Here is a 14772-nt window from a genome sequence, read left to right as displayed (position 1 = left end):
TTAATTATTCTTTTATAAGAGTTCATAAATATAGAAAGTGTTGATGTAAACAGATAAAACGTTAAATGACGTACAATTGATAAACAACGTATCAAAAATTTGTAAAATAGTTCAAATTTCGGTAAAGAGTATATATACTGTCGTAAAACAAAGCATTCAAAGAAACAGTTGACTAGGACGTAGGGTTAATGTCACATTAGGAAAGAAAAAATTGTGTTTTAACAAACTGCACCAAGATTCATTAATCTATTGTTGCAAAAATGCAAACATTTTTATAATCCTCTAACGTTCAATTTCATAAAGCATTATACATGTGATAAAAATAACTAGTTGAATGCTTGTACGGTTATAGTAGGCTCAAAATTTGATGATCAGCATAATCACGACATGAACAAAAGATCACACACAGTTCAGAAAATACTATTATTCAATATCTGAAAAAATGAAAATATTTGATACATATTTAGCAACAATGTTTGAAATCCATATAATATAAAATAATTAATAAAAGAAATGAAAGCGGTGCTCCTTTTGTCCAAATGAATTTAAAAAAAAATTCTTCGAGGTAAATGTACGTTCATTTGTAGGAGTTAGATCAAGAGGTATATCATGGCCATTATGTTTTTAATGCTATTTATGAATGGTGAAGCGAGAAACTCAATAATGAAGTTTTCTTTGCAATAATTTTGATAATGACATTAGTCAAATCAAGGCATAGTATTAAAATTAACTTCAAGGTGTCCAAGTAGTGGACAATGCACTCGCTTGTCACCGCTGCGACCCGAGTTCGATCCCCGTGATCGACAGTGGTGGTATGTGATAGGGTATGGTTGTCGCCCGCTTGGACACGTGGGTTCTCTCCGGGTACTCCGGCTTCTTCCCACACCAATGACCCCCTCGCGCTAACATCCGTGCCAACGAGAGATATAAATATAACTTGTAGAACTTGCTAATCAATCGTTGTAAAATAAATAAAGTTCAGTTTTAAAATTCAATTTCCTTTTAAACCGAAGTCTTACAATTTAAGAAAAATCTTTCAGTTGTTAATGTATTTCAAAAATAACCCTGCCAGGCCTGTGCTGCTATTCCCGCTGCAGAGGTCAAGCGCATCGAATGCATTGTGATGTCCAAAATGCTAGAAACCAAACTTTCCAAAAAAACTTTTTATGTCTTGAAAAAAAATCCTTGGTCAACTCAAAACTGTTACAAAATCCACAAAAAATATTCTAAAGGAAATTGTTTCTTTAATCAAAGTATACAAAACATTTAGAAGATCAAAACAATTGCGACATATTTTCAGGTAAAAAGTTATAACTGAAAAATTCTAGGCAAGTTTACTAAAAATGTTCGCCTTCAATATAGGCCTGTATTCCTTCCTTCTTATTCACTATACTTATATTTGTTTGAATAAGGTAAAGTTTTCAATAAATCAACAATGAAACGCATTGCTTTTTAACAGAATTTTAAGCGTATCTTAAGCGTATATTAAATCGAGTACAATGTTCCACATGTTTTGTTATTCAATGTCGGAAATGTTTGAACTTATAATGCACATTATTATACAATGTAAATGAGACCCAATTAATTTTATTTGGTAAAAAGACTAGAATCTAGAAAGAGCCAGAATAAACAGACAACACGTTGCCACATTTATAAAATAAACACTCAGTTACTTAAAATTCATTAACTTTATCTTAATCATTTTATTGATTGATAACACTTTTAAGATCAATTCCATGTAAGAATCAAAATTCGGTGGCCACGCATAGTCACGGATTTTCTTCATACTTGACAATTTGATAGGCTTTGGTGAGTAAAAAAGCCTAACACCATTTGTTTGTTGCTATGTGGTCCCGTTGCCATGGTAACCGAGGGTAAAGATGTAAAAATGGCATTTTAATGCTTATTTGACAACATATTGTGAGTAATGTGCAAAACTTGGGGTTTCCAGGGTAGAATGTATTATTGAAAATAGTTGTCATTTTTCAAATGAAACAAAAAAAAATCATGGAGAAACGCATATTTTTAGAGCGTTTCCATGGTTACTAAACAGAAATTTTGAAATATGTTTTCTTCATCTAGTTTGAATAAAAAGTGCAAATATTGGATTTTTTGGTAAACACTATTATGATTGTGCAATTAAAAATTTAAATATGAAAATTGAGAACCGTTGCTATGGTAACAAACTTAAGAATAAGGAAAATTATAATATTTTTAGGCATTTTTAAATGGATATTATTCAGATATAATGAATAAATATATAAAATCAAATGGTGAGAAAAAATAAAGTATGTCCTTTACTTTAATGACACTTTAAAAAATTCTGAAATTTTCTAAAAATAACTGCCGTTGCTATGGACTTTTCAAAAAGTAAGAATTTCTGTGTGATTTTTTACGCAACTTAATTTTCCATAGCAACAACACTTCTCTGTTGCATTACAAAGGTTTTTGTGGTGTATAATGAAAATTTAGATATATTTTTACCTGTTCCAACTAAAACAATTGCAAAAAAAATCTAAAATCAGGAATGAAAGCATATCAAAATAATCTTAAATTTCTTAGTTTTTCTTAATATTTGGCCTTGTTGCCATAGCAACGGATGTCAATTTTCATGATAAAATGTATATTGCATAAACATTTAAATGGATGTAAAAATTTAACAGTTTCCCATTTGGGCTTATTAAAAAACCGCAGAAAACTGATTTCAAAAATTTGTATCGGTTTCCATGGTAACATTTTAAAAGTATTGGTTTCTCCATCAATTTTTTTATATAATTAAATAATTAAAAATAGGAAAAAGGCTGTTTTATGTCTTTGATAGTTTGCATTAGTGGGCAAAACCTTCTTATATGGCTTCAAAGTAGGTAAGTTTTGCTATTTTCCCATCTTTAGCCTCGATTACCATGGCAACGGTTACCCATAGCAACCAACTTTTAGTGGTTTTTTTGCGTTTTACACCTAGGTGTGTCCATGTATGAAATATAAGGAAAATTGGTGACTATGCGTGGCCAGACCCTTTTATAAACATTTGATTCTTACGTAGAATTGATCTTAAGTTGGAATCGTCCACGCATGTCATTTAGGGTTCTGTTTCTGTGTAAAATGATTTTAACATAAAAACTACTGCCCCAACAGAAAGACAGCTAGAGTTAAAAGAGCGAAAAATTTCATTTTGCTTGGCAAACGTATAAATCTAAAATAGAATAAGTCATTTTGAAAATACTCAAATTAGCTTAACAATTATTTAAAACCAAATCTTTATGACGGCTAGTAATAAAAAACTGTTAGAGCTTACAAGTAAATGGAGCAATGGATACTTTTATGACGATGATTAATTAGTACTGCTGTTTTATACTTTGTATCGATAAGTAACACAGTTGCAAATGATACATATGATGACAAGCCTCATCGACAACCCAATAGCCATTGGCGTAGTATAACTCTCTGATGAAAATTCATACTAGAAGCGTTTAAATAGAGGCTTTATATCATGATGTTTGATTGATGAAGGACGAAATGTGGCATTATTGATTGCCGTGTCCAAATTTTTTTATGAATAAAAGTGACGTCATATTTAGCAACAGTTAAGAACAACAACTAACAGAAATAAGGCATTATTATAATACGGTCACTTGAGTACCATAGCATTTAGACCGACTAGTCAGAGGGTATCGTTTTTGCATAATAGGCTTTATTTTAGAGTCTTATCCATAATCTTAATCTGAGGTTTAAAGAAATATTTATTCACAAAAAGGGAGAGGGGAGGGGAGGGAGGGTCGGAAAAAGCTCAGTTTGTAAAATTTTGGTATGAAAGGACCTGCAATGTTTGATGGTCAAACTATTCTCATATGCAGTTTTATTTATACTGCACAGTTTGTTTTTACAAGTAAACAATGCACGTTAAATCAAAGTAGATTTTCTAAAATATAACGGCAACAGGTTATCCAAGTGACACAAGTGACTTTAAAAATACATGTTCAGTTTACAGCCACACCCAGCATCCCCACCTCCAAAAACAGAAAAAATAAGAAAAGCTCCCACCCCTGTATTATGGGCATTGAAATGTTTTAACAATTACATAACGTGTCGTAAATGACACAGCACAATAACACAAAAATGAAATGACATAATGACATAATAAAATTCTAAATCATTTGGTAAATCGCTCACACGGAGAATGTCTATTTTATACTAATTATTTATTTTGATATAAAGATAAAAGTTGATTCGATAATGAAGTTCCTAGTTTTTAGACTGGGTCACGTGACCCTGTCTATTGGTTTACTGTCAGCTGAGGTCTCAAACCGGAAGGCACGCGTAGAACACATGAATTGACTCTACGCGTAAGAAAATAGTGCAGAAATTTTTCATGCATTTCAGTAAATATGTATTATAAAAACACGCATTAAAGTTGTTTATTTTCTAAATAGAATTTTGTTTATACACAGAGGACTTAAACAAATAGTTTTATTGATCAAAATATTCTTGCTCGGGTTCAAATGTGGAATGCACAGCGCCGTTGACGATTCAGTTGGTGTACGAGCTCACTTATCAATAGAAGAGGTTGATGGTGGAATCGAAATTAAAGTTCCCAAACGCAATGTGCCATTTTTGAAAGGTTGTGAATTTTTTATTTTGACAATCTTTCACCTTAGTACTACCAAACTTCATGCGCAAGCCGAAGTTTAAATCGTGACGGGTTATACACAGATGTTTTACAAATTAAATAGGTGTTTCATTGGTTTCCAGTCTACTTGCGGTATGACTGCTGTTCGTCTCTAAAAGAATTGTGTACAAAGAAAATAAAAACAAGTCTGAATTTTCCTTCTCGTTCGTTGGCTCTTTAGTTGATTAAACTGAATTTAAATTTTAAACAATGCATTCTAAGCAAAATGTATAATAGATTATACATTTTGGAAGCCTTATACATCATATAATATATACAATCTTATCGATTGAAGAACCAAGTTAAATGTTCATGTTTTCCGGCTTAGTTGGAATCAGGCTTAGGGTGAATTACATTGTAAAATAATGCATTACATTACCATTACTTCATGAATTAGGGTATTAAATTACCATTACCATTACTAAATTTTCTTGAAGTAATGCATTACATGAGTAAAGTAATGCAATACTATTACTTTGTGAAAAGTCGATAAGTTTTAAAAAGGTAATTTAAAAACTAAAGAAAGAGTTTTTGTAAATTTTTCATAAATAAAACATGCCTAAAATATTTACAGGTTCATGTTTACTATACAAGATTGCTGTTGCACTTGTAGTTCTCAAAGTAAGGTTGGTCCCGTAACATTTACACGCTAATGGCGGAGTTGACAATCACTGTTATTTATGTCTCTGATTTTCGGGGTATGATTTTTAATGAAAGGAACGGTTGTATCGTAATTCGTGTAGGTGAGGCACGAGTTTACACAAAAAAATAGTAAGTTGCGAACGGATTCATTTTTACCTATTAATTTTGCATGAATCGCAAATGAAGAAAATCGTGTCAAATAAGTCGGTCTTAAAAATCAAAATGGCGACCGTGACAAATCTTTTTATTGTCAAAGTTCTTGGAATCTTATTGTAAAAAAAAATATTTCTAACGCCAGGTGCCTGTGTTTGTTATCGGTATACAAATGTTCACTTTGTTTGTTAATTCAGCAGTTTTAGAGTTTTCGGGGTTTTCATAAAGCTTTTATTACAGATACCGTCCGACTTGTGGATTTTCCCTTGGATCACAAAATTGAATAAATTTAATGATTAAAATTTTCTATTTTGATATAGTTGTTTGATTTTCCCGGTTAGTAGTAATTTTTAAAATTTTTCCTTGGGGTCTTATTTCACATAATATACTGTTGTGTCAATTTTCTACAATAATGAAGACCAGGATAGAGTAAAAGAAGATGGGTGGATAAGGCATGTAAAATGCCCATACGCGGTCGGACAGGCTACTGAAAATTTAAAGTATCAATAAATCTGATGGGTTTTTTAAAAATCATTTAAAACACCATATATTTAATGAATCATTGATTTTTAACCTAAAGGTATGTTCAATACTTGGAATATATTGACTCAAACAGGCGTATACGTATCAAAACCTGCAAATACTGTCATTTTTTAGAACTTCAAGGCATTTTCTTTTATAGAGTGGGTCTGTGCTCCATACGTTTCTCATAGTCTAACTAAGGTCTAGTGGAAAACAATCAACAAAAACGTGGAGAGATGACCCACTATACTAAAAAAATATCATTTTTTATCCCAACAATTGAACGTTTTGAAAAAATAATACAAGTCGGGTAGTTCGTGTCCTTAGTCACACATAATATTTACAAAGCACACTTTGTTGTGTCTGAAATGGCTCAGTGGTTAGAGTACCTGGCATAAGCTAACCTTATATATCTAGGGTTTTTATGTTACGGGTTCGATACCACCAAAATTTCCGACAATATTTTTTTTCTTATTTTTTGTTAAATAAATTAAAAACTGACTATTGTTAGAAATTATGCTTTTGCAAAGTTGTAGTATAATATATTTGAATAGATTTAATTGGGGAAAAATAAATTCAAAATTGTATTTCACCACTTAACCGAATGGGAATTTGCGCCATCTTATTCCCCCATCTTCTTTAGACAAAGTATCAGACAATTGCAAAAAAGCCGAATTAACATAGATTGTAACACATAATTCAAACTCATAAATTTTGGAAGCATATTCGAGGAAATCCAGGACAATTACAAATTCAAACTTTCAAGACCCCGTCTTTCAGTACTCTCAGTACTTTGATTTAATATGAGTTAACGTTTAATACAATCTTTCTTATACGTTACAAATAGAATGAAAACTTAACGAAATTTTGGCCGCCAAATGTGTTCTGGCATTTTCTAAGGTCCAATTAATAAGACTTTGAATGGGTTATTGTATTATGCATTCACAAAGGACTTTTAAAGATTATGCGTCTTCCCTGAAGAAGAACGATTAATGAAATAATACTTTTATTGTTATATGTCAATATACAATTTGTTTGACTAAATAAAATCAAAGCATTGCAGTAAACCATTCACGATAATGGTTTAAATGCCACTTTCCGAAAATAAAACCTATCCACAACCTCTTCACGTAAGCACATAAGGGGTCCTACCAAAAAAACGAAACAAAGAGGAAGCTTTACTTTCGGTTCAAAATACGTTGTGTCTGCACGAAAGGTAATGTAAAGATTTTTTTGGAAAAGGGAGGAAGTGTTCAACGAACTTTGTAAGGTTTTTAATTAATCTTGAACATATTTGAACATCAATATCATTTCGATTTATTTTTTCGATTTAGTTGTCTTTCTTGATTGTTTATATATTCTGACCGTGTTTTGTTTAAAGCTGTTTCCTAGCAACTTCAAAATTATAACATATGTATTTTATTTTAAACATTTCGTGAGTTTGATTTCGTTTTCTATTCTAAATATATTACCAGCAGATCCAAATTGAAAGTTACTTTCAATTGTTTATTTGTTTCTCTTTAAACGTGTTTATCTTTGAATGGTTTTTGTTACAATGAACCGTTTAATTTACTACAAATATCACTGTCACTATTTGACTTTATTAAAAGAAATATGTTATATGCAGTGTGCAGCACAATTTTAGATTTTAAAATAAAAAAAGACTCTTTTAACTTGTTCAAATATCAAAATTCAAATTAGATTTGCCAAAATACATATTGACACAATAAAAATACATTATACACATATATAGACCAGCAGAGATCTGCTTGTCTCGTGTAACCCCGCAGAAGAACTAGCAAAACTATGACTTGTCTAAAAAAGTAATTAGAAATGTAGAATAAATCTTTTAATTACATTATATCTTCAACAGATTATCAACACTAAATTAAGTGTATAACAAACACAAATACCTCAACTTATAATTTTGATGTTTAAGTGCTTTTAGTCTCAAACTACTTATCTTAAAGCCCAAAAGGTATAGCATTATCTATTTAGGATTTTTTTTACTGAACTGCTTTACTTAACACGTTGGTGCACATTCTTCTCTTGATGGCCGTTACTGAGTCGCTTATAAACGCAATCGATTAAAGTCTGGTTAAAGGGACGCAGCAATTACTTTATTTGCCAGGTATGATTATGTAACCAGATTCATTTCCTTTTGCTTAGTGGAAACATGAGCTGAGTAATGATGATAAAGGAAATTTTTACTTTAGTTTCCATTTAGCAAAGTTTTAACAGAGGCATTCGCAACAATAGTCTTATTTTCAGTTTAATAAAAACAAAAATAAGTATAACTTCCCCAAAATATGTCATCTTGTCTATCGAGGTTTTTTTTCAGTCCGATAACAATAAACACAGTTCACATTTTGATGTAATGTTTAACAACTAGAACTTCTAACTTTGCAAATTAAATGCAATGACAACATTTTGGAGGGATGGGGTTATTTGTTGTGTTTGTTAATGTTGCTGTAAAACAGTTATCCAAGAAGCTAAGTGGTAATGCACTCGCTCATCATTGCTGCAACCCAAGACCGATTCCTTTGATTGACATTAGCAGTATATAAGAGGGTATGGTCATTGCCAGCTGGGACACATGAGTTTTTCCGGGCACTCCGACTTTTTTCCACATTGAAGACTCCTTTGCGCTAACATCCGTGCCAACGAAAGATATCAGAACTTGATTCTTAACATTTGTAAAATTAATAAACAAGTTACAATATTTATGTTTGTAAATACATTGCAAAGAACGCTTGTCATTTGAACTTTGTTTACAGGGGGTTGCAGGAAACAAATTGAGATATACAATCATTGACATGCCTTCCTGTCCAATTTGTTACGAGGAAACCTCTAACCCACATTTCTGCGTACCATGTAGACCCATTTTCTGTTATAAATGTATCTCTGCGTGGAGAAACAGGACTTGTCCATTATGCAGAGGAAACATCGCATCATACAAACCTGTCAAACTCGCATCTTCCAATGAAAATGGTACGGTCTAAATTGTTATTCAGATCTGAAAATTTTATTTATCTACATATATCCTGGAATCACATATTTTTCATTTTTTGTGTCTGTTGCAAAGCGGATTTTCTTTAGATTAATTACAATTTGTCATACGGATAAATCAAGTAAACTGATTGGTAAACTTTCTGGAATTTAACAATTGAACGTTAGTAAGTGATTGATCGTCAAATACTATTAGAATATCGAGTGTACAGTCGATATACTAGCGATTCTAAGTGAGATACTATGGCAAAGAAAAATACCTTTGCTAAAAATGATACTCAATAGCACGATTAAAGGGATTGTGTGCAGACTCTTAAACGATTTTTATAAAACTATAAATCTATTAAACATATAAATAGTATATTGCATGCTTCCTATTCAAGCTCCTTCGATACGAAGATAACAGATTTATGACCATACGATCTAAATTATAAAAATGTTTTCTTCTATTCATTAATAGATTTTCCAAACTACGCTGAGAGGAGCAAATTGTTTGCCACTGTTTTGGTGATAATATTTCTTCTCGTAGATCTCCAAAGTCCAGTTGGATTTGTGCGCTGTGTATTGTATCCTCCGTGTCACGACTTATGTTTGGCTATGTGGGAAATCATTTACACCCTAGCAATGATAATATTTATGCCTGTTAAATGTATTTATAGATCAGTAGTCGAAATTGTTATTTATGAATTGTATGATATTTTAATTTTAATATGCTACACGCCTGTAAATATTGGGACACATTTACTTTACCTACCTTTATTCCTATATGAGGGGGTAAAATCGTACTTTTTTGAAAATAGTTGGGCTGGACTTTTGCAGAGAGCTGTACACATTATTTTCATTTTATTATTTTTAGACTCAGCTTCTCAAACAGATTTGCTGCAAATGTTTGAGAAATCCAATTAAGAAAAAGAATGAGAAACACTGTAAGATATGTTATTAAACATTTTAAAGGAAATTATACCTAAAGATCAGAACAAACAATTACAAAAACATTGAATCCTTCTAGTCTGTTTGCCTTTTTTTACAATTGTGTTTTAATTATAAAACAATGTGCTATGATAATGTATATTTCATTGATTTGTAATCTTATTATAAACAGGCGCAACACACAATTCACAAATTAAAGTGGTGTGAATGATTACATCGTCACCTGAATAGATATACGGTGTAATCCATCCTAAACACATTATTTACTCTGGCTGGTTCTGTAATAATAGGTAAATACTGTGGAATCTTTAAAGAACTATATATGATATGAGTTGAATTTGGCCCCATATTTCGCCATTTTTAAAGTGTTTTGGGAACAATAAATTGTATGTTATTTCTTAGAAGAGTTGATAAACAATATATTTTTCACCCATTTATTTGATTTATTTGCTCTCATTTGCAGTATATGACGTCAGAAGTGTCGCTATTTCTATAATTCAATCAAAATAAATTAAAAATTGACATTTTTCTTATCTTTTAACGAATGGGAAATAAAGAGCGCATGCTTAAAAAGGACATTTTTTGGTCAGTTTTTAGTGTTGGCTAGTTACATCTCTAATTAAAATATTTTGTTTGTTCAAGCATGCGCTGTATGTTTTCTGAAAGAAAAACTGCTTGGAAACAAGCTGTATTATGCTAAAATTGTAAAAATGGCGAGAAAAGCTTGTCTTTATGATATCATATTTCTAAATTGTGGGTACTTGAATCAAAATGAACACAATGTAAAAACATCACATATATATCTGTAAAAAGAAAACAAAGAATTAAAGTAAATGATGATGTTTATTTTAAGGGGCCATTTTAGGCCCATATTATATATAGTCCTTTATGATGGCTCAATTTCTTGGTATGTGTTGGTAGTCCTTCCTAACAACGAAAGCAAAGTTAGAACGTGTTACCATTCTTTTAAAATATCATAGCCGTCACATGACAAAAATATATCCCCCTGAATAAGCAAAACTCGCAATCCACGAAAACTGGTCCCCGCAAATTTATATGATTCCATAGTAATGAATTCCTTCATTCAAAACAAAAATATTTGCAACTATTCACATTTATGCACCTACTTTACCTATTTTCTCCAATATATCATGCATGTACACTCCAGGAACTAACATACTCTATGTAGTCAGCTTTTCCGATGCCAGTTCTGTTCACACCCACTCCTCGTTAGACAGAGACTGACCGGTATAGCATAAACTAAATGGAGTAAAAAGATTATAATGACTTATTTGCAATATACTCTGATTTATAGTAAGACTATTTAAAGATCTAGTTGACTAGGTCAATGTCACAGTAAAAAAAGAATAATCTCTGTTTTAAAAATATGCACATAGGGATCCTTGAACTTTTGCTACAATTTTTTTTATATTCCTCTTATGTTTATTTTCACAAAACACTGAAATATGATAAAAATAATGTTTAAATGCTGATACAGTTCTTTTATGCTAAAAAAATTGATAATCAATATGATCATGACATGATGAAAAGATCAAACACAGTTCTAAAATTACTTTATTTCATTATATGAGAATGAAAAGTGAAAATGTATACATATTTAACAACGTTTGGTATTGAAATGATATAAAGCAATCAATCAATAAGACAAATGAAAGCGGCGAGTTGTTCTTTTTGGTGACAATGAAATTTTTTTAAAAAAATTAAAAGATCTAAAGAGCTAGAACCCAAAGTTTCTTCGAAGTACTTTTTTATGTCTTAAGTAATAATTCCCTGAACAACTCTAAATTGCTACAAAATCCACAAAACAACATATTTTTTCTTTTGAAATTCTCTCTAATCAGAGTTTCTAAGAACCTTTAGAAATTCAAAACTATTTTGACACCTTGTCCACATTGTTGACTTCGTAGTAAAAAACACTAAGATAAGAAGTTATAAGTGAGCAATTTTTGGAGGATTTTCGTAAGGTTTTCGCGTGTCATCTAGAAATGTACCCATTCCTTCTCATTCACCTCTATTTGTTTAATTGGATTAAGTTAGTTAACGTTTTCAATGAAATTGCGATGAAGTGCATCGCTTTTAAGCAAACATATTTTAGCGTTTGTGATATCATGTCTGATCTGATTAAATGTTTATGCTCATTAATATGCAATTTGAATCAATATATGAAATCCAATATACTTCAATTAAGTAAAAAGCCTAGATTCTATAAAGAGCTTGAAGAAACACACAACATGTATTTGTCGCATTTCTAAAATAAAATTAAAAAACTAAAAATTCTAAAAGTTCATTTAAATGATATTTTTTATCAATTGATTGATTACACTGATTATTGAAATTGTCACAAGCACAAAAGACGAACTCGTACATGCATGTCATTTATGATTGTGTTTGTGTGTAAACTAATTAAAATATTTTTAAAAAACTTCTCAAAAAGACGTTCTGCCCAGCAATTGTTTAATTGTTAAAACTTCTCAAAAAGACAGCTAGTGTTGAAAGAACGATTTTTTTTCGTTCTGCCCAGCAATTGTTTAAATCTAAAACGGAATAAGGCATTTTGAAAATACTGAAATTGACTGAGCAAATTTCTGTGATCAAATCTTTATGAAGATTCTTTAAATTAAAAGAACATGGAGTAGTGCGTACTTTAATGCGACCAAATGAAACAATACTGTTCTTTTATACATTGTTTAGGAAATAACACATACAAATGTTGCATTTTATGACCTGCCTCATCACTACCTTTTTGGCCATCGGCGTATTATAACTCACATTTGATTATTAAAATTAATGATGGAAGCGCTTTAATGGAAGCTATATATCATGATGTTTGAGTGATGAAGGTTTAAATGTCGTATTATTGATTGCCTTGTCCCAAAGTTCATATTTATGAATTAAAATGATGTCATAATTAACAACAACAAACAACAATAACTAACAAATATAAGAAGCTTATAGTCAATGACGGTCGCATGAGTATCATAATCTTTACATTGTCCAGTCGGAAGGTCTCATTTGTTGCATTTTAAGCTTCATATTGGATCCTTCACCCTAATCCAAATTTATGTTTGATAAGCATTTATTTACAAAAAGCGAGGGGGGGGGGGGCAGAATTGGAAGAATATCAGATTGGTAAAAAGAGACCTATGGGCCTACAATGGTAAATCTTTTTTCATGTTCAATAATATTTATTCTGCACACAACATGCATACAGTTACTTTCTACAACCAAACAATGCAAAGGAAAATGACCCGAGTAATCCAATGACCTTATAAAATTACATGTTTATTATACGGCCCCCTCCCCAGAAAGGCCTCGATTCTTGCATAATTGACAGTGAATTTCATAATCTAAGAACATATTACATGTAACAATGCATTCAGTTTATCTACCACGACTATGAAAATATAGAAGGAAAGAATATACAATTGAAAAGCTGTCAATGTGACAGCAAACCGGGTTTTCGTTTATGTGAACTGTATCCATAATCCATGTCAATCCTGAATTGATAAACACTACCTACAGTATCCAGTGAAATGGAGTATCCATATGCAATATTTGCCAAAAAATGCTGGTACTTTTTCATAAATTATCAGAAATCAAAATCCTAGAAATATGCACACTTTTAATATACGTACAATTGATCTGCAAAAGAACAAATGCTTATCTTGAAAACTGTAAGAGGAGTTATCCGTACAATAAGGGTACCCTATATGCAATATTTTGTCAAAAAGATGTTCAAAGGCTTGTATTTTTTTCATAAAAAATCACAATCCTAGTAATATGCACACCTCTGATATATGTACAATTGATCTGCAAAAGAACAACTTCCTATCTTGAAAACTGTAGAAGGAGTTATCCGTACAATGGGGCTACCCTTTTGGCAGCCGCCCACCCGCTATTTTCACCATTTCAATAACCGGATTTTTTCCGTTGGAAAACCCGGTTAAAAATTCAATGCATATTTACTATGTGGCCATATTGGTCCTACACAAGGGTCCCAAACCTCTGACCTAGGGGTCATTAATTTCAAAACTTGGGTAGAGGGTTTCATGAAAATCATTACCATTCATTTAGTTTATTTTCCACTGCTGTGGAGGAAGAGAAGATTTTCTTCGATTTAATACATTTTCCTATTGTCATATTAGTCCCACCCTAGGGCATGATCCCCTCATGCAGAGGACAAGACTTTTAAAATTTTGTTGAAGGGCTTTATGATCATCACACTCATGCAATTAGTTCATCCCCCCCCCCATTTTGGAAAGAGGGAGAACGATTTAATACAGTTTCACTTTATGGTCATATTGGCTCTCCCTAGGGCCTAAACCCCCTACAAGGTGGAGGGATTTATGAACATTAGATTCATGCATTCAGAATATCCCCCCTCCTGCTGTGGATATTTCAAAGAAGATGGTTGAATAAGGCGTGTAAAATGCACATATGAGGAATGATTAGATACTACAAAATTAAAATATAATTTAATCTGATACAGATACGGGGGAGGGGGGGGGGGGGCAGGAAGGCTTAGCCCCCCACACTTTTTTTTGCAAAGTTAGATCTAGCCATTAGGTTCATAGCATATTCAGCCCCCCCCCCCCCCCCTCTTTTTATCGCAGCAAACATTATTGATCTTAAATTTACCTTAATACTAGTTTCTCAATTTAGTCCTCATTCTAGTTACCCCTCGCGCAACTTGTTGCGAAGGGGATATAGCATCGCTACCATGCGTGTGTGTGTTCGTATGTGTGTATGTGTGTATGTATGTATGTATGTATGTATGTATGTATGTATGTATGTATGTGTGTGTGTGTGTGTGTGCACTCCATTTCAAT

General features: G+C 31.8%; 1 protein-coding gene across 1 annotated transcript; it reads left to right on the top strand.

The window, feature by feature from the left end:
* The first annotated feature begins 7105 nt into the window (after nucleotides 1–7105).
* On the top strand, nucleotides 7106–10057 carry LOC128159966 (uncharacterized). Its single transcript, XM_052823200.1, has 3 exons — nucleotides 7106–7199; nucleotides 8761–8974; nucleotides 9453–10057. Exons 2-3 carry the CDS (start codon nucleotides 8800–8802, stop codon nucleotides 9896–9898), a joined length of 621 nt encoding a protein of 206 aa, XP_052679160.1. The 5' UTR covers nucleotides 7106–7199; nucleotides 8761–8799; the 3' UTR covers nucleotides 9899–10057.
* Nucleotides 10058–14772: the final 4715 nt, after the last annotated feature.

Source organism: Crassostrea angulata, chromosome 8 (assembly GCF_025612915.1).
Source record: "Crassostrea angulata isolate pt1a10 chromosome 8, ASM2561291v2, whole genome shotgun sequence".
NCBI classification, from domain to species: domain Eukaryota; kingdom Metazoa; phylum Mollusca; class Bivalvia; order Ostreida; family Ostreidae; genus Magallana; species Magallana angulata.
Note: the sequence above shows the minus strand (reverse complement) of the source record. Positions and strands in the feature narration are given on the sequence as shown.

Bases quoted from the DNA above. Each gene is read 5' to 3' on its own strand.
- LOC128159966 (XM_052823200.1), top strand. From the start codon at position 8,800: ATGCCTTCCTGTCCAATTTGTTACGAGGAAACCTCTAACCCACATTTC. The intron at 8,975-9,452 runs GTACGGTCTAAA...ATTCATTAATAG, and splicing joins CGCATCTTCCAATGAAAATG to ATTTTCCAAACTACGCTGAG.